The sequence below is a fragment of the Leucopleurus acutus genome, assembly GCF_964270905.1.
Source record: "Leucopleurus acutus genome assembly, chromosome: 6".
Lineage (NCBI taxonomy): Eukaryota > Metazoa > Chordata > Mammalia > Artiodactyla > Delphinidae > Leucopleurus > Leucopleurus acutus.
The window spans coordinates 363,419-390,304 of record NC_139149.1 but is presented as its reverse complement, the minus strand read 5'-3'; the positions used below and the strand labels follow the sequence as shown (position 1 = coordinate 390,304).

Here is a 26,886-nt window from a genome sequence, read left to right as displayed (position 1 = left end):
AGTTTTTCCAAATATAACTCTATATATGTCAATTTTATACATATACATTCACATATAAAATAAATATATAGGGGCTTCCCTGGTGGCGCAGTGGTTGAGAATCTGCCTGCTAATGCAGGGGACACGGGTTCGAGCCCTGGTCTGGGAAGATACCACATGCCGCGGAGCAACTAGGCCCGTGAGCCACAACCACTGAGCCTGCGCGTCCGGAGCCTGTGCTCCACAATGGGAGAGGCCACAGCAGTGAGAGGCCCGCGTACCGCAAAAAAATAAAAAATTTTTTTAAAAAAATCATCCCTGTTGGATCTGTGACTCACAGAATCCCTGAGGATAATAAATACGCCACTAAGTTTGGGGGTAATTTCTTATGCAGTCCTAATAACTGGAACAGGTTGGTTCTACAGAACTCTTCCTTATCACACAGCCTACTGCTATACAGGTGTACCAAAGTAAAAATAAAAACAAAATTTAGGCAAAAAATCCTCATAGGTTGGTGAAATCAATCCATGTAGTACAGATACTATACATTTAAAAATATTAATGGAAACAAGTTTTTGGTGAATTGATGATGAATTTAGGGCATGAGGGAGACAATTCCATACGCTGGCTACAGTAAGAATGGCTGTGTAAACAGAACTTGAAGCTGAAGCAACACTTATGGGCTTACCTCATTCCTATGTCCACAACAGAGAAAGAGAAAGAGAAAAAACTCATGAAGTTGTATCAACTCCTTTAGTACCACATTTTCTCTCAGGAAAATATAAAGGAAAAACTTTGATGAGATAAACACCAGATGGAAAAAAAGCAGGCTTTGGCAACAATGAATATTTGATCTGTGGTACAGAAATCTTTTAGGGAAAGCAATGCCTGCAACAGCTAAGACGTTACAAATCATCCGCCGGTAGTCTCCAAAGGAAACTAAGTGGTTCTCCTTCCTGGTGAACAGAGATGCTGGTGAGCCTAGCAGCTGCCAACAGTGAGGATTTCTGAGACTTAAAGGTATTTAATGGACATGAGAGAATAACTAGCAGAGGTTCAAGCTCCCCTACTAGTTTGCAGCCTATCATGAACCACTGCACAAGCTGTAAGCTACATAACTAGGGAACCACTCATGTAGATTAAAATAAGCAGCATCTGTAATAAAAATGCAAAGCAGCTCAGACACTGAATCATTCCAGCCCTGACACTCAGGAATAGACATACTTACAATGCAGGGGACACAGGTTCGATCCCTGGTCGGGGAACTAAGATCCCACATGCCACAGGGTAACTAAGCCTGTGCACCTCAACTACTGAGCTCTCGCACCTCAACTGGAGAGCCCGCATGCCACAAACTACAGAGCCCAGGCACTCTGGAACCTGTGCGCCATAACTACAGAGACACGTGGGCCACAACTAGAGAACAGAAAACCCTCATGCCACAATTAGAGAGAAGCCCGTGCGCCGCAATAAAAGATCCCACATGGGGGCTTCCCTGGTGGCGCAGTGGTTGAGAGTCCGCCTCCCACATGCCGCGGAGCGGCTGGGCCCGTGAGCCATGGCCGCTGGGCCTGCGTGTCTGGAGCCTGTGCTCCGCAACGGGAGAGGCCATAACAGTGAGAGGCCCGTGTACCGCAAAAAAAAAAAAGATCCCACATGCCTCAACAAAGATCCCGTGTGCCAGCAACTAAGACCTGACGCAGTCAAAAATAAATTAAATAATAAATCTTTTAAAAAATCAATAAATATATCAATATAATATATATTAAAAGATCTAAATATAAATCAAAATAAAATAAATATGCTAAATATGTCATCCTATAAGAGTAATTAAACAGCACATTGATTTCCACACTGAAAAATACAATACTATCATCAACTAAAGTGCCCAATAGGAAAATTATGCTAGATGGGAAATACAGCATAAACATAATGTGTGGTGAGAACATTTAAGATTTATTCTCTTAGCAACTTTCAAGTATAGAACACAGTACTGTTGCCATTAGTCACCATGCTGTACATTAGCTCCCAGAACTTATTCATCTTGTAACTGGAAGTTTGTCCCCTTTGACCAACATCTCCCCATTTCCCCCATCCCTCGGCCCCTGCCAACCACCATTCTGAGTTCAGCTTTTCTAGATTCCACATATGAGTGAAATCATACTGTATTTGTCTTTCTCTGTCTGACTTATTTCACTTAGCATGATGCCAAGGTCCATCCATGTTGTCACAAAAGGCAGGATTTCAGAAGATCAATATTTTATATTACTTCAAGATTTCAAAGTCTAGAAATACCTGTGTAACATAGCAGGAAACAAATGAAGGTGTTATCCTGGAGATGTGGAAATGAGGAATGAGGAATTCCAGTTTCAATATGGACTATATATTAGATACTATTATATTCATAATATTAAATTTTGGTGTGTGATAATGATATAGCTGTAATTTATGAGATCCTGAGGCTGCTGAAACACAGGTGAAGTGTACCACCTACTTTCAGAAGGGTCAGAAAACACACACAGAAAAAAAGAAAGATAAAGGAAATGAGCAAAATGTTAACAACAGGTCAATCTAGGAAAAGGGTAGGTGGGTATTCATGACACTAGTCTCTCCCCTTTCTGTAGGTGTGGAATCATCTAAATAAAAAAGAGGAATGCCTTTGCATATATCAAGACATGTTCACAGCAACATTACTGATAAGAGCCCAGGGTGGAAACGATCCAAATATACACAAACGATAAACTGGACAAATAAATGGAGATAAATAAATGGATAAGTAAACTGTGGTGTACTCATACAAGAGAGTACTACACAGCAATGAAAATGAACCAACTACTGCTAACACACCACACAGGTGAAACTCACAATGTTGAGCAAATAAAGCTGGACACAGGTAGGATGAACAAACATTTGTTGAATAAATGTTTCAGATAAGGCTCAGATAAGATCAGGGCTGCTATTTATCTTTGTTTAGTAAAAATTTTCTTCACAGACAGTAGAATAAGATCACAATGGGAATGTATAAATTATTTATGAGAACAAGATTCCTTTCCCGCACCCTCAAGCACGTTTATAAAAACCACCTACATACTATTGACCTGCTCCACTAATAATGTGCTGCTGGTTTGTCAACCCCTTAAAAGACCTTGAATTAGAATGTGTACTTGATAGTTACAAAAACCAAACTAACAAGACCTTCCTCTTTGAAGAAGGCTTTTCAAACTGTACTATGATTAAACAATTTTAGTTTTAAAATTTAATCTAAATTCAGATTTATAACCAGATTATTAAAATTAAAAAAGACATAAAATACTTACATTAACTTTGAAAGCCTGTACAGTGTTATCCAGAAGAAGGATGTTGCAAACCACCTCTGTATGCAGTCTATCTCGGGCCAACTCTGATGCTCGTACATTGTAGGTTCTGCCAGCAGGCAATCGGAAACGTGAGGTCATTACTGTCCACACAAGGTCTAAGTTGAAAAAAAAAATTAACTAAATAAAGGGGCAGCTGAAGATACAAGTTATTTATATAAAAAGGTACAAAGTTATTACATATTTTTCAATTAACCTTAGCTAAAAAGCAGTTACAAATTTTGAAACACCTGGATGGGAATTGTAAGTATAAAAGAAGACACCATATATAGTTCATCATGTAAACTAAAATTACAATTGCCTGGAAGAGGAGCTTTGTTTTGAACTGTCTATTAAGAAGACAATACACAAATTGCAGAGGTAGCCATATTCCAATTCAAAATATATAAATTTAGGAGCAGCCAAAAAGGAGGAAGGAAAATATGCTACCTCAGGAAGCCAGGCATTACTCATTGATGCAAGCATTAAAAAGACACTGGAGGATGGCAACAGGAGGGAAGGTTATTCACCTCTCAAGGGCCTTTCCTTTTATTCAAGCTTAAGATTTGAGGGAAACATGGGAGTTTATTAGTTGGGTTTTTTTTTTTAATATAACAATACCCTTTCATTTTAACTATCCTCAAATGAAAACTAATTCTAATAGAACTATTCTTAGGAAAACAAAAGCAAAATAGAAAACTTAAGACTACAGATCTTTGTTTCTCAATTTTTTAACCTAAGAGAGAACAAAGACTGCCTATTAAAAAAAAAAAACAACAGGTATCACATCATTTTCAGCAACAATTGACATTAAAAGACAATGAAGATGTAACTTTGAAGTTCTGAAAGAAAATTATTTGAAACAGAATTATGTTCCCCCCAAATCAGCATTCATGTGAAAGAATAAAGTTACAGACATTTTCAGACATTCAAAAATTCGAAGTTTAAAATCCATAAAACTTCCCTCTAAAAGACAACTGGGGGACTCTCTTGGTGGCGCAGTGGTTAAGACTCCGTGCTCTCAATGCAGGTGGCCTTGGTTCGATCCCTGGTCCAGGAACTAGATCCCACATGCATGCCGCAACTAAGAGTTCACGTGCCACAACCAAGGAGCCAGCCCGCCGCAACAAAGATCCGCCGCGACCAAGATCCACCGCAACCAAATAAATAAATAAATATTTTTTAAAAAATAAAAATAATAAAACACAACTGGATAAAGGAAACAAACTACACTACAAACACAACTATATAGAATTTTAAAATATAAGTAAGCAATAAGTACTAAGAAATTTAATAAGTAAAAATTAATAATAAAAAGAAATAGCAATTCAAATACATGGTATTCAGTAACTGCAGTTGACATCGTACTGTTAACATCAAAAGGATTCAAGCTAAAAGTAAATGTCAATGTTACATACGTATAAAAATTGTATAGAGGGGGCTTCCCTGGTGGCACAGTGGTTGGGAGTCCGCCTGTCGATGCAGGGGACACGGGTTCGTGCCCCGGTCCGGGAAGATCCCACATGCCAAGAGCAGCTGGGGCCGTGAGCCATGGCCGCTGAGCCTGCGCGTCCGGAGCCTGTGTTCCGCAATGGGAGAGGCCACAACAGTGAGAGGCCCGCGTACCTCCCCCAAAAAACAAAATTGTATAGAGGAAAATAGCTTTGGCATGTTGACAGAGAGGGGCTAGCCAAGTGAAATTCACCAATTAAAAGGCAGTGATTGGCAGTTTCCAGTTCCACATGTAAACAGCTCAGGAAGTCCCCACTCCATCATAACAAGTAAAAAAAAAAAAAGCAGAACAGACTGGAAAATCAGCAACCATTCTTGGATCCATAAGAGAGGACACAGGGCAAACTGCTGTCCCAAAGACTGGAGAGACAGGTGAACACAAAGAGTCACAGCTTATGGGAGTAGAGACTTCAAACCTCTACTTGAAACCGCCACAGAAACCAGTACATGAGTAGGAAAGCCTGAATCCAACTGATGATTTGCTGGAAGCTCAATGTGGATAATTCCCAGAGTTTTTTAAAAACTCCAGGGGGCCAGTCATAGCAGGCCTCACACAATATTGTGAGATTGACCTCCAGGAGCTCCGTCAGATTCCCACAGTAAATATCAGAGAAAATTACCCGCACTTCCCACAAGGGATGGGATGGTGGAGGTGGGGGGCACAAGACCATTATGAAATACAGTTGACCCTTGAACAACACAGGTTTGAACTGCAAGCGTCCACTTATACGTGGATTCTTTTCAATAAATACAGTACTGCATGATTCACAGCTGGTTGAATCCATGGATAAAGAGGACTGATTATGAGACTGAGCATTGGTGGATTTTGCTATCTGCAGTAGGTCTTGGAACCAATCCCCCATGGATCCCGTGGGACGACTCTACATGATTTTTCAACTCTGTGCGGGGTCAGCACCCTGAACCCCCAGGTTGTTCAAGGGTCAACTGTACACCAGAGCACTCTGTTCTTCTTAACAAGGGCTGTTCTTAGGAGAAAACTAGTTAACCAAAACCTAACTGACCTGGGGCAAGGAAAATACTCAATTCCAGCTGACTCTAGCCTTCTAGAGGGAGAAGGGAAATACCCAAGTCCAGCCAACACTAGCCATCCTGTCCCCCTATAAGGGGAGAGAAAAAACTGAGAAATACTTTTGTAGTTCATAGTCCAGAGGCCTACGCTCACTAAAATACTGAAACCTAACCACAAGACTACAGAGTGCTTCCTTTCCCCCCCATTACTAAAGGCCTATTTACTGAAGTTCCTCTTACCAATATATATAATGTCTGACTATCGAGAAAATTTTATAAGGTATACTAAAAGGGGGAAAAAAACACAATGTGAAGAAACAAGGCAAGCATCAGAACCAGACAGGAAGGTGTGTTGGAATGACCACACAGGGAATTTAAAACAACTATGATTAATAATATGCTAAGGGCTTCCCTGGTGGCACAGTGGTTGAGAGTCCGCCTGCCAATGCAGGGGACACGGGTTCATGCCCCGGTCCGGGAAGATCCCACATGCCTCGGAGCGGCTGGGTCCGTGAGCCATGGCCGCTGAGCCTGCGCATCCGGAGCCTGTGCTCCACAATGGGAGAGGTCACAGCAGTGAGAGGCCCGCGTACCGCAAAAAAATAATAATAATAATATGCTAAAGGCTATAATAGGCAGAATGCAAGGATAGGCAATGCAAGCAAAGAGAAGAAAATCCTAAGAAAGAACTAAAAAGGAACATTACAGGTAAAAAGCACTGCAACACATATGAAAAATGCCTTTTATAATAATGGACTTATTAGTAGACAGACTATATGAGCTAGAGGATGTATCAATAAAATCCCCAAAAGCCAAAAGCAAAAAGAACAAAGACTGAAAAAAACAAAACAGAATACCCAAGGACTGTGGGACAAATACAAATGATGTAACATACATGTAAGAAGAATGTAAATTGGTGCAGCCACCAATAGATATATTGGGCATAGATATATGCCCAGGAGTGGGACTGCTGGATCATATGGTAGTTCTATTTTTAGTTCTTTAAGGGACCTCCACACTGTTCTCCATAGTGGCTGCACCAATTTACATTCCCACCAACAGCAAGAGAGAAAGAAACACAAACAAAACCCCCACAAGAACCAAACCCAAGACCAAAAACCCTATACTTAGCCGTATCCTTTAAAACTACAGAAAATCAAAGATAAAGAAGACAGAGGAAAAAACACCTTAGCTATAGAGGAGCAAATATAAGAAGTACATGTGACTTCTTAACCAAGCAGGAAAGAAGAGAGTGGGGTGAGATACTTAAAATGCTGAGGAAAAAACCCCTCAACCTACAATTCTGTACCCTGCAACATTATCTTTCAAAAGAGAAAAACGAATACTTTTTCCAACAAAAGTTTAAAAATAGAGGGAATCTGTTGCCAGTGGACCTTTGCAAGATATGTTAAAAGAAGTTCTTTAGAGATAAAAAGAAAATAATATAGATCAGAACTCAGACTTAACCAAGTGAAAGCCCTTAAAACAAAGACTGGTTCTGAAGTGAAAGGAATTCTCCTGCAGGCTTTAAAGACATTATCTGTCATGCAGCAAGAGGGCCCGTGACAGGGCCATGAGGCAAGGAAGCACAGGGCCTCTGTGGGCTGACAGTCAACAAGGGACTGAAGACCTCAACTTCCCAAGCTGCCACAGTCCAGTCGACACCTAGCTTGCAACTTTGTCAGCTCCAACCAAGCTGTGCTCATACACCTAACCCACAAAAACTGGGAGAAAATAAATGTGTGTTGTCTTAAGCTGTAAATTAACTTTAAAAGAATGGAGAAATCTGCATTGCTCAGCCCAATTACAGAAATGCACTATCTGTTCTAAATATTTAATACTCTCAAATATGGATTGTCACAAGATGTTGGTATCCTATTATTTACAATAAAACCTTTTTAATTTAGACCCTGCTGAGAGCTTTAAATAATTTTATTTGATTATTTGGTTTGATGTTAACCTCCAACCACTGAGGAAAAACTAAATTCATCAAATAGTAATCTTTAAGTTCTTTAAAATTTTATTTATCTACAGTTGATTTATAATAATGTATTAGTTTCAGGTGTACAGCTTCAGATTCTTTTCCACTATAGGTTATTTCAAGATACTGAATATAGTTCCCTGTGCTATACAGTAAATCCTTGTTGTTTATCTATCCTATATATATTAGTTTGTATCTGCTAATCTCAAACTCCTAATTTATTCCTCCCCTACCTTCCCCTTTGGTAACCATAAGTTAGTTTTCTATGAATGTGAGGCTGTTTCTATTTTGTAAATAAGTTGATTTGTATTATTTTTTTAGACCCCAAATATGAGTGATATATTATTTGTGTTTCTCTGACTTACTTCACTTTGTATCATAATCTCTAGGTCCATCCATGTTGCTACAAACGGCAATATTTCATTCTTTTTTATGGCTGAGTAATATTCCATTGTGTGTATATATATATACCACTTCTTCATCCATTCATCTGTCGATGGACACTTAGGTTGCTTCCATGTCTTGGCTATTGTAAATAGTGCTGCTATGAACACTAGGATGCATATATCTTTTCAAATTACAGTTTTCTCTAGATATATGCCCAGGAGTGTGACTGCTGGATCATAGGGTAATTCTATTTTTAGTTTTTTAAGGGCCCTCCATACTGTTCTCCATAGTGGCTGCACCAATTTACATTCCCACCAACAGTGTAAGAGGGTTCCCTTTTCTCCACACCCTCGCCAGCGTTTAAGTAATTTTTAAATTTTAAAAAAATTTCTTGAAAAAAAAAAAAACTTAGAAGAATAAACTGAGTTTTACACTCATGTATGTGAAAAATATATTTTCCATTAAAAAACACTAAGAATAATTTCTAACTAGATTACCAGTATATTCATTCATATATTCATCCAGCCATTCAACAAAAATTTGTTGTCTGTGCCAGGCACTGATCTAAGTACAGCTGGGATGAAAAAGAGGATGACCAAAAACAAACCCCCAAAACTGGGGGAGTGGGATGTTCACAAAGGGTTTTGAGAAGCTCCAACAGATGCCTGGGAATCCAGAAGGCCATCAGCATGTGAGAACTATGCACATGCCCATGAAAGAGCTGAAAAAGCCCTAATCTCTCACTTTTTGATAACCTTGAAGCTCTGCAAAAACAAGATGTGAAGGCTAAAGCAGGGCTGTAAAAGCCTTGAAAGCCACGTCACCAAAGGTTGGAAAACTTAGTCGTTCGAGGTATGTAAGAAAATCTGTCCATTCATTAACTGACTACTAAGTTAACTGAGCAAAAACAGTGCAGCAACACAATGACATACAGATTTTATAAAATTAGTTCAGGAAGGCCACTAAACAAACGAAATAATCAAAGCAACACTAAATAAACAAACAGTAACAAAAACAAAAAGAGCACCAATAAAAGACCAAGGAGGAAGGAATCCGATTTCTAGAGTTGATAAAACATTATTTTAAAAGTACAGAATTCAACATGCAAAATTCCAAAAATGTAAACACAAAACAAAGAAAAAAGCACGATAGAATGACCTACATACAGGAGAGAAAGAGAAAAAAAAAAAGGGAGTTCAATAGAAACTGTCCCTGAGGAAGCTCACACAATGAACTTACTCAACAAAAATCAAGGGTTATAAATATGTTAAATAAAATAAACCGCAACTACAGAACAAAAAGAAAGCTGAAAACAGTATCACACCAAATGGAGAATATAAATAAAAACACAGAAATTACTTTTTAAACAAGCAATTCAGAATTCTGTAATTAAAAAGTAAAATAACTGAAATTTAAAATAGAAGGGCTTAAAATACCTGAAATTTAAAATAGAAGGGCTTAACAGATTTCAGCTAATATAATAAAGAGTTAGCAAACTTGAAGATAAATCAATTGAAGGATTTCCCTACTGGTCCAGTGGCTAATGCTCTGTGCTCCCAAGGCAGGGGGCCCAGGTTCAATCCCTGATCAGGGAACTAGACCCCACATGCCACAACTAAGAGTTTGCATGCCACAACTAAAAGAGCCTGCATGCCACAACTAAGGAACCCGCATGTCACAACGGAAGATCCCACACGCTGCAACTAAAATATCCCGCATGCCGCAACGAAGATCCCGCATGCAGCAACGAAGATCCTGAGTGCCTCAACTAAGACCTGGCACAGCCAAATAAACAAATAAATAAATAAATATTTTTTTAAAAAATTTTTTTAAAAGATAAGTCAATTGAGAATATACAGTTTGAGGAACAGAAAGAACAAAGAATGAGGAAAATGAGAACAGCCTGAGACCTGAAAGACACCATCAAGCATATCAACATATTCATAATGGAAGTTTCAGAAAGTCAACAGAAAAGGGGGCAGAGAAAGTATTTGAAGAAATAATGGCATATAAGTCCCCAAATTTGACTTTTAATAAAATCAAATAACTTCCAAAAAGATAAATTCACAGAGATCTGCATCTAGACACATAGTGGTCAAACTGTTAGAAATCAAAGAAAAAGAAAATCTTGAAAGCAGCAAGGGAAGAGTGACTCATCACCTACAAGTGATCCTCAATTATATTAATAGACAATATCTAATTAGGAAACATGAAGGTCAGAAGGCAGAGGATGACACATCCAAATTACTAACTGAAAATGACTATCAAGAAGACTTTAATATCCTGCAGAACAATACTTAAAATAAAGGAGAACATAAGATAGTCCAAGATAAACAAAAAGACTTTGTCACTAGCAGATCTATATTAGAAAAAACTTAAAGATGAAATGAAAGTATATTAGATAGTGACTAAAATCCATAAGAAAAAATAAAGACTACCAGTAAGGGTAACTACATGGCTAAATATAAACAACAGTATAAATTTATTTTGTATTTGTAACTCTTTTTTAATCTATGGAACTTAAAAGACAACTGCATAAAGCAATATTTATAGCGCTGTGTTGACAGGCTTATACTGTATAAAGATGTAATTTGTAAAGGAGGCAGAAATGTACAGTGGAGAAAGGACAGCCTCTTCAATAAGTGGTGCTGGGAAAACTGGACAGGTACATGTAGAAGTATGAGATTAGATCACTCCCTAACACCATACACAAAAATAAGCTCAAAATGGATTAAAGACCTAAATGTAAGGCCAGAAACTATCAAACTCTTAGAGGAAAACATAGGCAGAACACTCTATGACATAAATCACAGCAAGATCCTTTTTGACCCACCTCCTAGAGAAATGGAAATAAAAACAAAAATAAACAAATGGGACCTAATGAAACTTCAAAGCTTTTGCACAGCAAAGGAAACCATAAACAAGACCAAAAGACAGCCCTCAGAATGGGAGAAAATATTTGCAAATGAAGCAACTGACAAAGGATTAATCTCCAAAATTTACCAGCAGCTCATGCAGCTCAATAACAAAAAAACAAACGACCCAATCCAAAAATGGGCAGAAGACCTAAATAGACATTTCTCCAAAGAAGATATACAGACTGCCAACAAACACATGAAAGAATGCTCAACATCATTAATCATTAGGGAAATGCAAATCAAAACTACAATGAGATATCATCTCACACCAGTCAGAATGGCCATCATCAAAAAATCTAGAAACAATCAATGCTGGAGAGGGTGTGGAGAAAAGGGAACCCTCTTGCACTGCTGGTGGGAATGTGAATTGGTACAGCCACTATGGAGAACAGTATGGAGGTTCCTTAAAAAACTACAAATAGAACTACCATATGACCCAGCAATCCCACTACTGGGCATATACCCCGAGAAAACCATAATTCAAAGAGTCATGTACCAAAATGTTCATTGCAGCTCTATTTACAATAGCCAGGAGATGGAAACAACCTAAGTGCCCATCATCGGATGAATGGATAAAGAAGATGTGGCACATATATACAATGGAATATTACTCAGCCATAAAAAGAAACGAAATTGAGCTATTTGTAATGAGGTGGATGGACCTAGAGTCTGTCATACAGAGTGAAGTAAGTCAGAAAGACAAAGACAAATACTGTATGCTAACACATATATATGGAATTTAAGAAAAAAAAAGTCATGAAGAACCTAGGGGTAAGACAGGAATAAAGACACAGACCTACTAGAGAACAAACTTGAGGATATGGGGAGGGAGAAGGGTGAGCTGTGACAAAGCAAGAGAGAGGCATGGACATATATACACTACCAAACGTAAGGTAGATAGCTAGTGGGAAGCAGCCGCACAGCACAAGGAGATCAGCTTGGTGCTGTGTGGCCGCCTGGAGGGATGGGATAGAGAGGGTGGGAGGGAGGGAGGCGCAAGAGGGAAGAGATATGGGAACATATGTATATGTATAACTGATTCACTTTGTTATAAAGCAGAAACTAACACACCATTGTAAAGCAATTATACCCCAAAAAAGATGTTAAAAAAAAAGATGTCATTTGTATGACAATAGTACAAAAGAAGGAGAAGGAAAAGTGAACCATATAGGAGCAGTTTCTATGTGATGTTGAAATTAAACTTGTATTATCCCCAACTATACGGTTATAAGTAAACCCCCAGAGAAACAACAGTTGACACTTAACAACATGGGCCTGAACCGTGCAGGTCCACTTATATGTGAATATGTTTCAACAAATATACAGCTGGCTCTCCATATCCACAGATGTGGAACCCCAACTGTAAAGGACTTGAACATCCATGGATTTCAGCATCTGCAGAAGCTCCTGGAACAAATCTCCCACAGATACAGAGGAACAACTATTCTAAGAAATAAACTCAAAATAAAGTAAAAATAAACAACAGAATTAAAATGACAGGCTAGAACATATCTAGTTAAAATAAAAGAAGGCTAAGACGGAGGAATAGAGAAAAATGGAACAAAAGACATAAGAAAACTAGCAAAACGGCACTATCTTATCAAGAACAACATTAAATATAAATGGACTGAAAACTCAAATCAAAACACACAGATCAGCAGAATAGATCCTTTTTTAAACCCTGCTCCATTTACTTGCTCTCCACAAAAGACACACTTCAGATTCAAAGACACAAACAAATTGAATGTAAAAGAATGTAAAAAGATATACTACAAGAATAGTAACAACAGAGAGCTAGAATAACTATTAAAATCGGTCTGGTTGGAACTAAGACACAAATTCAGCAAAGCTGGAGAATACAAACTTAACTCAAAAAATTAGGTGGATTTCCATACACTAGCAATTAATGATCCAAAAAGGAATGTAAGAAAATAAATTCACTTACAATAAAACCAAAAATAATAAAATACTTAGAAAAGAATTTGACTAAGGAGGCAAAAGATTTATATAGTGAAAACTACAAAACACTGAGGCATAGAAATTAAAGAAGATACAGATGAAAAAACATCCTGTGGGAGGAGATAGCAGAGTCCCACGACTCTTGAGTGCTGAGCATAACTCCCTCACGTGAACGCATCAAAAACACACCTACATGTGGATCAATTCCCACTAAAAGCAAATAAGACTGGCAAAAAGACTCTTCTACAACGAGGCTGTAAAGAAAGATTCACGTGGACTTGTGCAGGAAGGGAGGAGAAGCAGTCAGGTTAGGACCCACAACCCTAGGAGGGACACAGAAGAGAGAGATTATAGGCTTGGAGATCCTCCCTGAGGAGTGAGCTATTTGAACCACACGTTGGGCACTCCGACCCTGGGGTCCAACACCACTTAGCTGGTGTGAAAACCAGTAGGACTTACAGGAGGTCTGTAAGAAATCGAGACTCCATTTGTGAAGAGCACACACACGCTTACTAACTCCTGGGAACAAGGTGGAGGGAGAAGACTGAAACCACCCAGGGGTCCGGAAAGTTTCTCTTGACCAGCCCAGGGCATGCCCCAACCCACACCAAGTACCCGCTCCAGCCCCTCCAGCTCCAGCAGAGTGTGAGGTCTGCCATTGCTAAAGGCAGTGCACACCCGGCAGGGGACAGAGTGGCTTGCACAAGACACTGCATCTGAATAGGGAGGGAGCGGCCACTGCTGCTACTAACAGAGACATCAGACGGGGAACTGTCTTGAGCTCTGACTGGCACACTGGGACCACCCTGGCACAGCCCTGGCCTGCACCAGCCCCTCTTGCTCCAGGGCTGTTCCCCTCTGGGGCGAACGTGCCACTGCTGAGAGGGGAGAGAGCTCACACTGAAAGGGAACAGAACCACCTTGCACCCAAACTTCAGGGCTCCTGCTCCAGCATGTCGGGAGCTGACCCCGTGCCAAACAGGGCGGTGACAACCACTGAGCACAGAAGCTCTGGCTCAAACCTGGCTCTAGCTCCAGCACCCCCATCTCCAGCCCCACCTCCTTCCAAGGTGACAGCTGCGAGTCCACCCTGAGGTGTGACCCATGCTCACTTCAGATCCAGCTCTCCTACCAAAGCCACTGTCTGCGGGCTGTATAGGGACACTCCCACACAAGTCTACTCCTTCAAGACTGTGACAGATAATGTGTTTCACCTGATTTCATAGACAGAGAAAGTTAACCAAAATGAGAAGACAGAGAAATCTGTTTCAAATGAAAGAACAAGAAAAAAAAAAAAGCCCTGTAAAAAAATCTAATGAAAGATAAATAACTTACCAGATAAAGAGTTCAAAGCATTCATAGTAAAAATGCTGCCTGAAAAGAACAGATGAAGACAGTAAGAAATTTTACAAGGAACTAGAAAATATAAAGAATCAGAGCTGAAGAATATAATAAATGAAATGAAAAACACACTAGAGGAATTAACAGCAGACTGGGTGATACAGAAGAATGCATAAGCATTCTGAAAGATAGAATAATGGAAATCATCCAATCAGAATAGCAAAAACAAAAACAATCTTTTAAAAAATGAGGGCAGTTTAAGGGACCTCTAAAATAACATCAAGCATATACTATTCACATTATAGAGGTCTCAAAGGAGAAGAGAGAAAAAAGGGTTGAAAAATATTTGATGAAATTATGGTTGAAAAATTCCTGAACCTGAAGAAGGAAACAGATATCCAGGTACAGGAAGCACAGAGTCCCAAACGAGATAAACACAGAGACCCATACCAAGACATATCATAGTAAAATGGCAAAAGTTAAAGATAAAGAGAGAATTCTAAAGGCAGCAAGAAAAAAACAGAGTCACATACAAGGGAACCCCCATAAGGTTATAAGCTGATTTTTCTGCAGAAATTTTGCAGGTCAGAGGGAGTAGCATGATATATTTAAAGTGCAGAAAGGGGAAAACCTACAACTTAGGATACTCTACTCAGCCAGATTATCATTTATAATTGAAGAAGAGATAAAGAATTTCTCAGACAAGCAAAAACTAAAAGAACTCATCAATACTAAACTGACCCTAAAAGAAGTGGTAAAGGACCTTCTCTAAGTAGAAAAGAAAAGGCTACAACAAGAAGAATTTATAGGAAAGGAGAAACCCCACTAGAAAAGCCAAATATTTAGTAAAGGTTGTGGATCAAGCACTTAAATAAGCTAGTATGAAAATTCAAAGACAAAAATTATAAAATCAACCATAACTACAATGAACCATTCAGGGATAAACACAAAGATGTAAAATATGACATCGAAAAACAAAAATGTGGGGAAAGGGAGTAAAAAATGTAGATCTTCTAGAATGTGTTTGAATTTAAATGGCTATCAGTTTAAAACAAGCAGATATAGTTATAGGTCAACATATATGAACCCCATGGTAAACATAATTCAAAAACCTACGATAGATACAGAAAAACAGAGTGAAAGGAACACAAGTATACCACTAAATAAAATCATTGAATCACAAGGGAAGAAACTAAAAGAAGAACAGAGAATAACTACAAGAACAAGCAGAAAACAAGTAAAAAAAAAGGTCAGTAAGTACTTATTGATCAATAATCACTTTAAATGTCAAAGGAATAAAGCTCCAATCAAGGGCTTCCCTGGTTGCACAGTGGTAAAGAATCTGCCTGCCAATGCAGGAGACATGGGTTCGAGCCCTGGTCCAGGAAGATCCCACATGCTGCAGATCAACGAAGCCCATGCACCACAACTACTGAGCCTGTGCTCTAGAGCCCGCGAGCCACAACTACTGAGCCCACGTGCCACAACTACTGAAGCCCACGCACCTAGAGCCCGTGCTCCACAATGAGAAGCCACTGCAATGAGAAGCCCACACACTGCAACGAAGAGTAGCCCCCGCTAGCGGCAACTAGAGAAAGCCCGCGCTCAGCAACGAAGACCCAACATAGCCAAAAATAAGTACATAAATAGCTCCAATCAAAAGACATGAGGTGGCTGATTAGATTAAAATGACCCATCTATATGCTGCTTACAAGAGACTCACTTCAGAGCTAACGACTGAAAGTGAGGGGATGGAAAAAGGTATTCCAAGCAAACGGAAATGAAAAGAAAGCTGGCGAAACTAGACTTTAAAACAGTCTATAACAAAAGATGAAGAAGGGCATTACATAACGATAAAGAAATCAACGCAGAAGAATATAACATTCATTAACATATATGCACTGACATAGGAGCACCTAAATGTATAAAGCAAATATTAACAGACATAAAGGGAGAAATTGACAATAATACAATAACAGTAGGGGACTTTAACACCCAACTTGCATCAATGGACAGATCATCCAGACAGAAAATTAGTAAAGAAACAGTGGTCTTAAATGACACATTAGACCAGTTGGACTTAATAGATATCTATAGGACATTGCGTCTGAAAACAGCAGAATATACATTATTTTCAAGTGCACATGGAACATTCTCCAGGATAGATCACATGCTAGGCCACAAAACAAGTCTCAACAAATTTAAGAGGACAGAAATTATAGCATGCATTTTTTCTGACCAAAACGGTATGAAACTACAAACCAATCACAGGGCAGGAAAATGGGAAAACATAAACACGTGGACACTAAACACATGCTACTAAAAAACCACTAGGTCAATGAAGAAGTGAAAGAGGAAACCAGAAAATATTTGGAGACAAATGAAAATAAAAACACAACTTTCGAAAATCTATGGGACACAGCAAAAGCAGTTCTACGAAGGAAGTTTAGAGTGATACAGGCCTACCTCAGGAAACAAAACAAAAAATCTCAAATAAACAACCTAACTTACCATTTAAAGGAATTAGAAAAACAACAAAGTTGAAAGACAACAGAAGGAAGGAAATAATAAAGATCACAGGAAATAAATGGAGACCAAAACAAAAAACAATAGAAAACATCAATGAAACCGAAAGCTGAATTTTTGAAAAGATAAACAAAATTGATAAGCCTTTAGCCAGGCTCATCAAGAAAAGAGAGCCTAAATAAGAAATGAAAGAGGAAAAATTACAACTGATCTCACAGAGATACAAAAAAAACATAAGAAAATACTACATTTACATGCCAACAAATTGGACAACCTAGAAGCAATGGATAAATTTCTAGAAACATACAATCTTCCAAGACTGAACCAATCCAAACATACCAATCACTAGTAGTGAAGCTGAATTAGTAATTTTAACACTCCCAGCAAACAAAAGTCCAGGACTGAATGGCTTCACAGAGGAATTCTACCAAACATATAAGAACAGCTAACAACTAACCATCTCAAAATATTCCAAAAAACTGAAGTAGAGGGAATACTCCCTCCAAAATTCATTCCATGAGGATACCATTACCCTGATAACAAATCCAAACAAAGACACTGCAAAAAAAGAAAATTACAGGTCAATATCTCTGGTGAATACAGATGCAAAAATCCTTAACAAAATATTAGCAAACCAAAATCAACAATACATAGAAAGGATCACACACCATGATCAAGTAGGACTCATTCCAGGGATGCAAGGATGGTTCAATATCTACAAATTAATCAATGTAATACACCACATTAACAAAAGGAAGGGGAAAAAAATCACATGATCATCTCAACAGACACAGAAAGAGCATATGACAAAATTCAACATCCATTCATGATAAAAACTAATCTAAGCTGGTATAGAGGGAACATACCTCAACATAATAAAGGCTATTTATGACAAACCCACCGCTAATATACTCAGTGATGAGGGATATGGGATTAAGAGATATCAACTACTGCATGTAAAGATAAGCAACAAGGATATACTGTATAGCACAGAGAATTATACTCATTATCTTGTAATAACCTATAATGGAGTACAATCTGCAAATATACCAAATCACTATTATGCTGTACGCCTGAAACTAACACAATATTGTAAACCAGTTATACTTCAAATAAAACTTTTTTTAAAAAAATTAAAATTTATATATATTTGCTATCTCTGTCCACTATTAGAACCTAGAAGCAATAGTCCAATAACACTGAACGTACATAACGCCCTATATACTACTACACACTAAAAGAAACCAGGACTTCTTGGGAGAAAAGGCTGATTCCAGAGCTGGGGCAGAGAAGATACAAGGTCAGGCTAAATCTCTTGTGCTGGTAAGTAAAGAAGTCCTAAAAATCTGATGGGAACAAATAAAAAAACATGAGAGGCAGTTAAAAGGGGCTCCCACCAGTTAAATGAGACAACTTAGGTTTTAAGGTAGATAGTAACAAGAATAGATAATACTCTGAATAAAACAAAAATCCATAGGTCTAAACTGATACTAATTTAAGTCAGGGAAGGGAAAACTCTTCTTTGTAGAATAATATCAAATGATAAATGTAGAATAACACAAATAGAAAATTGCCATTTTACAACTACCATAACTGATTTAAGCAAGAATCATCAATGAATGATAAAATCACTGGGTGAAATTTTATTGAGGAACAAGATACACACACAATCTCAAAGTATTTTTCCACTGATTACTTACAAAGGGTGAAAGGTATCCCTACAATGGAGAAATCTGTCAAATCCCACCTTAACCAAATGATCATATTTAACCTCACCACAACTACCGTAATAGGCACCATGATGTTACACATTGAGAACACAACTCCTATGTAATATTCCTGCCAAAAATGTTAAACCTGAATCTGATTATGAAAAAAATAAATTAAAACAATCAGACAAATCCAAATTGAGGGACACTCTACAAAACAACTGGCCTGGATTCTTCAAAAATGTGAGGGGGATGAGGAAAAAGGGAGAAGAAAGAGATTAGAAGAAGGCTGGGGAAGCAGTGTAGATTAAAAGAGACGTAACAATGCAAGGCAACGTGTAGTCGTTGATCCAATAATGAATCAGAAAAAAAAAGTCATATCTATATCTGTATCTATATCTATGGGACTTGGACAACTGGAGAAATTTGAACATAGAATGTATTTCAGATTATAGTACAATGTCAATGTACTATAATATAGTGTCAATGTTAAATTCCCTGAGTGTGATCATGTGGTTATACAGGAGAATGTGTTTATTTCTAGAAGATGCATGTTTGCACGCTGAAGCATTTAGAGGTAAAGTGTTACGATCATGATGTCTGCAACCTTCAAACAGTTCCGAAATTTTTAATATATAAACACAGAGAGAGATAAAGCAAAGTAGCAAAACGTTGGCAATTGGTGAATCTATATGAAGAGTACATAGGTGTTCAATATACTATTCTTGCTACTTTTCTGTAAGCTTGAAATTTTTCAAAATAAAAAGTTGTGAGGAAAGAGTAAAAAGAAATTCCTTTCAAATTCTGTTTTCACACTTAAAAGAAGCAGATAAAAACAAAACCTTTGTTATCCAAAATTATGAAGCAATTAACCACTCACAAAAAGTTTTCAGGATAACTGACAATCCCTTACCATTATCATTTTGTATGGGATGTTCTCCAATGAACCATATGCTTTGCTACAATCTTAATTTCTTATATGGATGTAACTATAAATTAAAATGTTTGTATTGTAAGTACTGGACTGCGTAACTTAGCTTATTGCTATAACACTTATTCAGTGAAGGCTCCTTCAGCCCTCTGAACTAAACTTGGCAATGTAACACTGAATAGGCCAGATTCTCTTAGGACAATACTGTTAAAACTATGAGCTATAGGGACTTCCCTGGTGGTCCAGTGGGTAAGACTCCGTGCTCCCAATGCAGGGGGCCTGGGTTCGATCCCTGGTCAGGGAACCAGATCCTGCACACATGCGCAACTACAAGCCCACATGCCGCAACTAAGATCCCACATGCTGGAACTAAGACCCAGTGCAGCCTAAATAAATAAATAAATAAATACTATGAGCTAGAACACTGTTACCCTGTAGAAGGGGAAAAAAAAAAATCAAATGTAGCAATAGTTTTGATCTAAAATTTCTCTATATATATTTAATATACCAAACACATTTGCATAGTAGTTATTATACAATAACTTAAACAAGAAGCTTCTTATTTAACAAATGGTATAGTACAGCAAAAAAATATCTCAGTTAATCATGCACAAACCAATCACCTGAGACATGAGCACTGGACATGCACACTGATTCGCTGATATACAGGCAGCATTTTCCAAATGTCCTCTGATACCCTTTATTCAACTGCTACTGACCTCTAAGAATGCTGAATTACCATGCCAAAATAAATACCATATTCATTGTGAACTATAAACACAGGACTAATCTGAACTATTTCTTGCATCAAATTTATTTACCTGAGGCTTTTCCTTTTCTGTTACTTAATATTTTACATTTCATTATTTCCTATTTATACATTATAGCATTGAAAGTACTGTGTGTTTGTGAGAGTGCGTGAGAGAGAGAGAGAGAGAGAGAGAGACCTAACCCGCTAAGGCCTCTAAAGAGTTCCCTAATCCTGGGCCCTCAATACACCTGTTTACTCATGTAAACATGTCAGCAGCTCCTAGTTACTAGACACAACACTAGATGCTAGAGATATAAATATATATACATCTAGCTCTCTGCCCTCAATGAGCTCACAGTCTAGTTGGGAAAGAGACTTTAAATAACTCAGTGAAACAGTATACTAAAAAAAGATATAAAACAAACTGTCCTAGTGAGTCAAAGAACTACTGTCTCTCCTGTCTGTAGCTCGTTGCCTAAGTACTAGAAACAACTTCAGCAGCCGCTAGTTCTTTCCCTCTTCACTTTCTAAATTTCTGATCTAGTCTCTTCTATAGGAGACTCCAAAAATAAAGTCAATCCTTCAAAAGTACCAACAGCCAATGCAAATTGCTTTCTTCTTGTCTAAAAAGGGCCAGCCGTGTAGTATATGTGGTATCATCTTTTGGGCTTTGGTGTTCCCCTCTTATTCAGCAAAAACTATTTTCTTACTAGTTAGGGGTTTAGCGTAGAGCATTTTTAGACGGAAAGGAAAGAAAAAAATAAAGGAAGAAAGGAAGGAAAGAAAGAAAGAAAGAAAGAAAAGAAGGAAGGAAGGAAGGAGGAAGGAAGGAAGAAAAGAAAGAGAGAGAGAGAGAGAGAGAAAGAAAGAAAGAAAGAAAGAAAGAAAGAAAGAAAGAAAGAAAGAAAGAAATGGAGAAAGAAAGCTGGCCTCTAGAGTTTCTATCCTTCCTTTAGAAAGCAACTGTTTCACATAAGCAGAATTTTCTTTGTAACTGAACACAAACAATAGAGTTTATAGCATCTAACTGTAATGAAATGTTTCAAACTATAATTTGAAACTCATTGGCTATGAAATCAAATTAGTGGATCAAACACCTATGTTTTTTAACAAAATAGAATAGTGTAAAAGAGAAGCTATCAAGAGCATGATATAAAAGATACCTCTTAATTGGGGTAAAGCGTAAACAGTGGGAAAGCTACTGACTTTACATCTCCTCATAATACCATCCAATCCTACTTATTGCCTCATGTTCTCATGGATCCTTTTTTTGGTTGTAAAGAACTGATTATCAGTCTTTCATAAATAAAGTTAGATTAAAAGAGAAGGCACTCTGCAAAGGGGCCAAGACTATAAAAATACAAACTATTAGTACACATGGGAATACTGCGTAATAGGTAAGACTGTGGGCTCAGAAATCAGACTGCTTTAAGGTTCAAATCCTTACTACCTACATGACCTTGGATAGCTGCTGAGCCGCTCTGTGCCTCAGTTACCTCATCTATAAAATGAGTTGCTATGAGGTGAAATGAGATAATACATGAGAGGCCTTTAGCACAGCACCTGACACTTAAAAGTATCTAATCACTGTTAGCCATATTATCATCATCATTACTGCCTCTAAATAGTCAAAACTGACTTTAGGAAAAAATTTGGAACTGCACATTATGCTTTTATTAAAATATTCTAGTTACACCAGAATTAAAACAGAGTATTATTAAAAGCCTCAGAAACCAGAGAAATCTAAGAAACAACAGTAATCCAGTTAGATGGAAAACAATTCATCAGAGGAACAGCAACAATTATAGGTGGAAAGATATTTGGGACCGTATTGAGGAGGAGTTTGCATTAATTTGGGCAAAAGTCGCACAGTCCAGGGACCAGCAAACTATGGCCCACAGGCCAAACCTGCTCACTGTCTGTTTTGGGGTCACGAGTTAAGAATGGTTTTTACAGATGAACATTCTCAATTGATCTGATGAGAGGGGATGCTAACTTTGAACCCTACTTAAGGGAAATATTATCCCATAAAAACTGAATATATTCTTCTCATTACTAGACCAATACAACAAAATACTATATTCAATTACTGTATTTTGATTTCATCAATAAAAATTTGTGAAATTTATACAAAATAAAAGCCTCAAGTAGAGTGTCTATACATGTTAGACAATTAATGTTCCTCTTTACTTTCCCCTAACCCTTCCCTTGTTCAAATTATCTACTGAATGTTCCATAATGTGCCAGACAGAGAAGAGCAACATGACTATATCAACAAATAAAACAAGATAAAAGCTCCTGCCCTTATGGAGCTTCCACTCTAATGAGGAAAGGAAAAAAATGACATATATGTTATAAAGTAGTGAGCAGGGAATGTGGGGCAGGGAGCAATTTTAGATAGATGGGGTATTCAGAGCAGGCATGACTGAGAAGTTCACTTTCTGGCAGACTTGAAAGGAAGTCAAAGAGTGAGCCATATGGATGCTTGGCCCGGAGCCCGTGCCTAGAAAGGTGTTCAGGCAGAGGGAAGAACAGCAAGAAGACGTGACATGGAGCACACCAAAGAGGCCAGTGTACCCTGAGAAAAGTGGATAAGGAGAGGGGTCAGAGACAGGGTCAGAGAGAAAGCAGGGGCCACGAGTCACGTGGGCCTTGGTGGCCATGGTGAAAACCTTAGTTTTCACTCTAACACAGGAATTTGAGCAAAGGAACACAGTCACCTCCCTTACACTACAAGCAGTGACACATGGGTGTTCGACTTGCAGCATTTCCTATCGATATGCTACATACAAAAAGCTTAGAATATGGTACAAGCAAGCTACTGTGCTCACAGAAAAATCAGTTAATGTCTACATTATAAATTGGTAAGAAAAAAAAATTAAGACTCTACCAGATAAATGAACAAAAAATTTACAGACTGTTTGCAAGAAGAAATGAAATCACTGATTTTTTTTTAAAAAGCCCAACTACATTATCACTAAAAAGACATTCAAAATAAAACAAAGTGCCATTTATCACCCATTGCTAAGGAAACTGGTGGTAGTAAAAATTGGGTCAGGTCTACAATCCTGTATCTGAAACCTCTGGTTTCAAAACACTTTCAGAAGTGGGTTTTTTTTTTTTTTTTGGCTGTGTTGGGTTTTCATTGCTGGCTTTCTCTAGTTGCGGTGAGCAGGGGCTACTCTTCATTGCGGTGCACGGGCTTCTGATCGCGGTGGCTTCTCTTGTTGCGGAGCACGGGCTCTAGGCACACGGGCTTCAGTAGTTGTGGCGCGCAGGCTCAGTAGTTGTGGCTCGCAGGCTCTAGAGCGCAGGCCCGGTAGCTGTGGCGCACGGGCTTAGTTGTTCCGCGGCATGTGGGATCTTCCCAGACCAGGGCTCGAACCCATGTCCCCTGCATTGGCAGGTGGATTCTTAACCACTGCGCCACCAGGGAAGCCCCTTCAGAAGTATTTTGAACTTCAGAATATTTAAATTATAAAGAGGTGATACTGCACAGCTACCTTATATTAAGTAACATTCTTGGTCGGGTCTGTCTAGGTAACACCCTGTATTAACCATACTGCTATTTAAAACTTCTGTAGAGAACCTTAAGAATGTTCACTCTAAGTGGAATAAATAATGTATAAAGAGCCTCACATCAGTATATGTCAAGTTTGGCTGCCAAATGAATTACAAAAACTTTTGTTTTTCAGGGGCTTGGGGATCTCAGAATTTCATGTAAGGAACTGTTGACCTACACAATTCTTTTGTAAACAATTATGCTAACATAGACCAAAAACCATAAAAATAACCGGACACAAGGTGGGTCACAAGATCAGAATCACCTGGGAGAACTTTTCCAAATCACAAAACCCTTTCCAGTGAAGACTCCCCATTTCCCTAGTAGCTTCTGTCGCCATAGTAACTGACTGTAGTATGGATCCAGCTGGAAATATAAATAAACCAAGTAGAGTTGTAAAATTCCAATGTAAGTAAAACAATTCGGAAATCCTTGGAGTTTGTAAAAATATTTTACTTCCATGCAATAAGAAATACCTTAAAAAGAAACAGACAAAAGGAACACCAACCTTACTTTAAAAACTGATTATTTCCCAAATTTTAATCTCCTTGGAAAACTCATTTATTCTATTCACTCAACGTGTAGTCAATATTAATTAGCACATATCATATGCAAGGCACTGTGCATACCAGATAATACCAGGAGTGAGGTTTGGAGAGGTAGATAGGGGCTGACCATGAGTTTAGATTTTATCTTACACACAGATGGAAAGGCAATAAAAAAAATTCTGAATAGGGGCATAAAGTGATCAGATGTGCATGTCAGATCACTCTGGCTATACTATAGAGGAGGGTTAAAAAAAGGGCAAAACCAATGGCAGAATACACTTTAAGGAGACTACTGCAAAAGTCCAGACAAGACACGATGACCTTTTAAAAAAATCATCCCTCACAATTTCATAAGTTGTGCCCAAGCTTCATACTGCCAAGTGGTGACAGGGCTACAACAAGGTAAATGAGGGTAGAAAGGGAAACTCAACAGTGCTGATGAGAGGCTATTGGGACAGGCAATGAGAAAATGATATCCACAGCTTACAGTAGCAGGCGAGGCAGTGCCCCAGGCCAGCAGGGCCTTAGCTGTAGAGGGCAGACAAGCAGGTGGCATCCCAGCAGTCGGAAACACACAGTAGGGAAACATGTCTCTTTTCACGGTTCTTGATGAAAGGCACTCCAGCTGTAAGACTGGAGTTCAGGAATTCAAAAGTAGGAGACAGAAAATAGGACAGCAGCAGAAAAGACACAGATTCTGGACTCAAATTAACCTACTTTCAAAACCTAAATCTGATATTTTCTAGCTGTGAAGGTCTAGACAACTCAGCTTTTTGAGCCTCAGCTTCTTCATCTATAAAAAGGGGATAACACTACCTACTCCACAGGGTTGGTGGGAGAACTAAATGCAATCTCATACATTAAAACATCCAGTACAGTTCAATGAATATTAGTTTTGTCCTTTTCTCTTTTTCTTATAAAAAGAGAAGCTACTGAGTTTTTCATCTGAGCTACTGAAATCAGGAAGTCTTTTCCTTGGCCACAAAGTTGGAAAGGCTTATCCAACTAGGCATCAGAGGACTTCAGGTAAAGAAAGTAAGGCAGGTCATTAATGAAAAATGTCTCATGGGAGCACTAGTTCATACAGAAGTTGTGAAAGTGAGGGAGTTACACAAGTAAAAAGGGCATAAAAAACTAAAGCAGAGTAAAAGTTTAAATAATTAGGATCAGTTAGCCTAATAGTATACCGACACAACAGAATATGTCACTATATTTACATAAAAAAAGAAGGAAAAAAGTGGGGAGTTCTCTGTATATGGAAGTCAAAGGATCTCCAAGGTATATTTTAAATGAAAGAATTACTAAATAAAACATTAATATAGTATGCTACCTTCTACATAGAAAGGTAGGGGGAAACAATAATTTATATTTTGTTTCTATTAGCATAAATACTGGTAAAATACACAAAAACAAAAGTGGTTACCTATAGAGAGCAGGGAAGGGAGGGACAGACAGAGACAGAGTAGTACTAAGAAGTCTCAATATATGCTTTTTTATATTATTTTGAAATTTGAATGAAGTAGCCATACTTAACAACTGTCTCACAAAAAGGCAATATATACATTAAATTAATAATAAAACAAGATTAACAATGACTCCTGAATAACTCTGAAACTCACCATAAGATGGTAATCATTTGAAATGGGGGCAGGGAGCTAGCCCAGATGCCTACTGAAGTTCATTCAGGGCATTTCTTTGATATTAGGTGTTGCTACACAGTTTCTCTTACCCATCTTTCAAATAATCACTACAGTTTCTTTCTCTTAATCCCCCCAAAATGTTAAGGTATATGTAATCTTAAAAAAAAAGATATTTTTTCAGGAATTCCCTGGCGGTCCAGTGGTTAGGACTTGGTGCTTTCGCTGCAGGGGCCCGGGTTCAATATCTGGTTGGGGAACTAAGATCCCGCAAGCCGCGCGGCGCGGCCAAAAAAAAAAAAACAGTTTTCTTGATTCTGTTCCCTATTCCTCCATGACCTAAGAGATCTTCCTTCTTCCCCTTATGACCAAATTTCTTAGCGTTATCTAGTCTACGTTCACCATATGTCTAGTTTCCTCTATGTACTTTCTTATCACACCCCCTACTGTAACTCTTCTGCTACAGTGAATCTCAAACTTTACTATACCTCAGAATAACTGTAGCAGCAGTAGCATTAAGGCATTAAGGTGTGTGATCACCTCCGCATTCCTCACTCATCCTTTCAAAAAATCTATACAGTCTGAAATGAAACTTGCGGAATGGGTGTTTTTTATTCAGTAGCTCATTTGATTCTGATACAGGTGGCCTGCCTGAACACACCTGAAAACCAACTAGCTCAGGTCATAATAACTTTCCATCAGTCAAATTCAAAGCACTTTTGTTCTCATCTCTCCGCAGCATCTGACACCTTCCTGTAACTCC

The 26,886-nt window shown here is 38.3% G+C and overlaps 1 protein-coding gene across 1 annotated transcript in view; it reads right to left on the bottom strand.

The window, feature by feature from the left end:
- The window catches only part of PTPN4 (protein tyrosine phosphatase non-receptor type 4), a 180,181-nt gene that overhangs the window by 142,221 nt on the left and 11,074 nt on the right, over positions 1-26,886 (bottom strand). The window contains exon 2 of the mRNA XM_082841828.1: positions 3,297-3,451. Within this exon, the coding sequence (XP_082697954.1) occupies positions 3,297-3,434 (138 nt within the window). The 5' untranslated portion in view covers positions 3,435-3,451. The remainder of the gene's footprint in view (positions 1-3,296; positions 3,452-26,886) is intronic.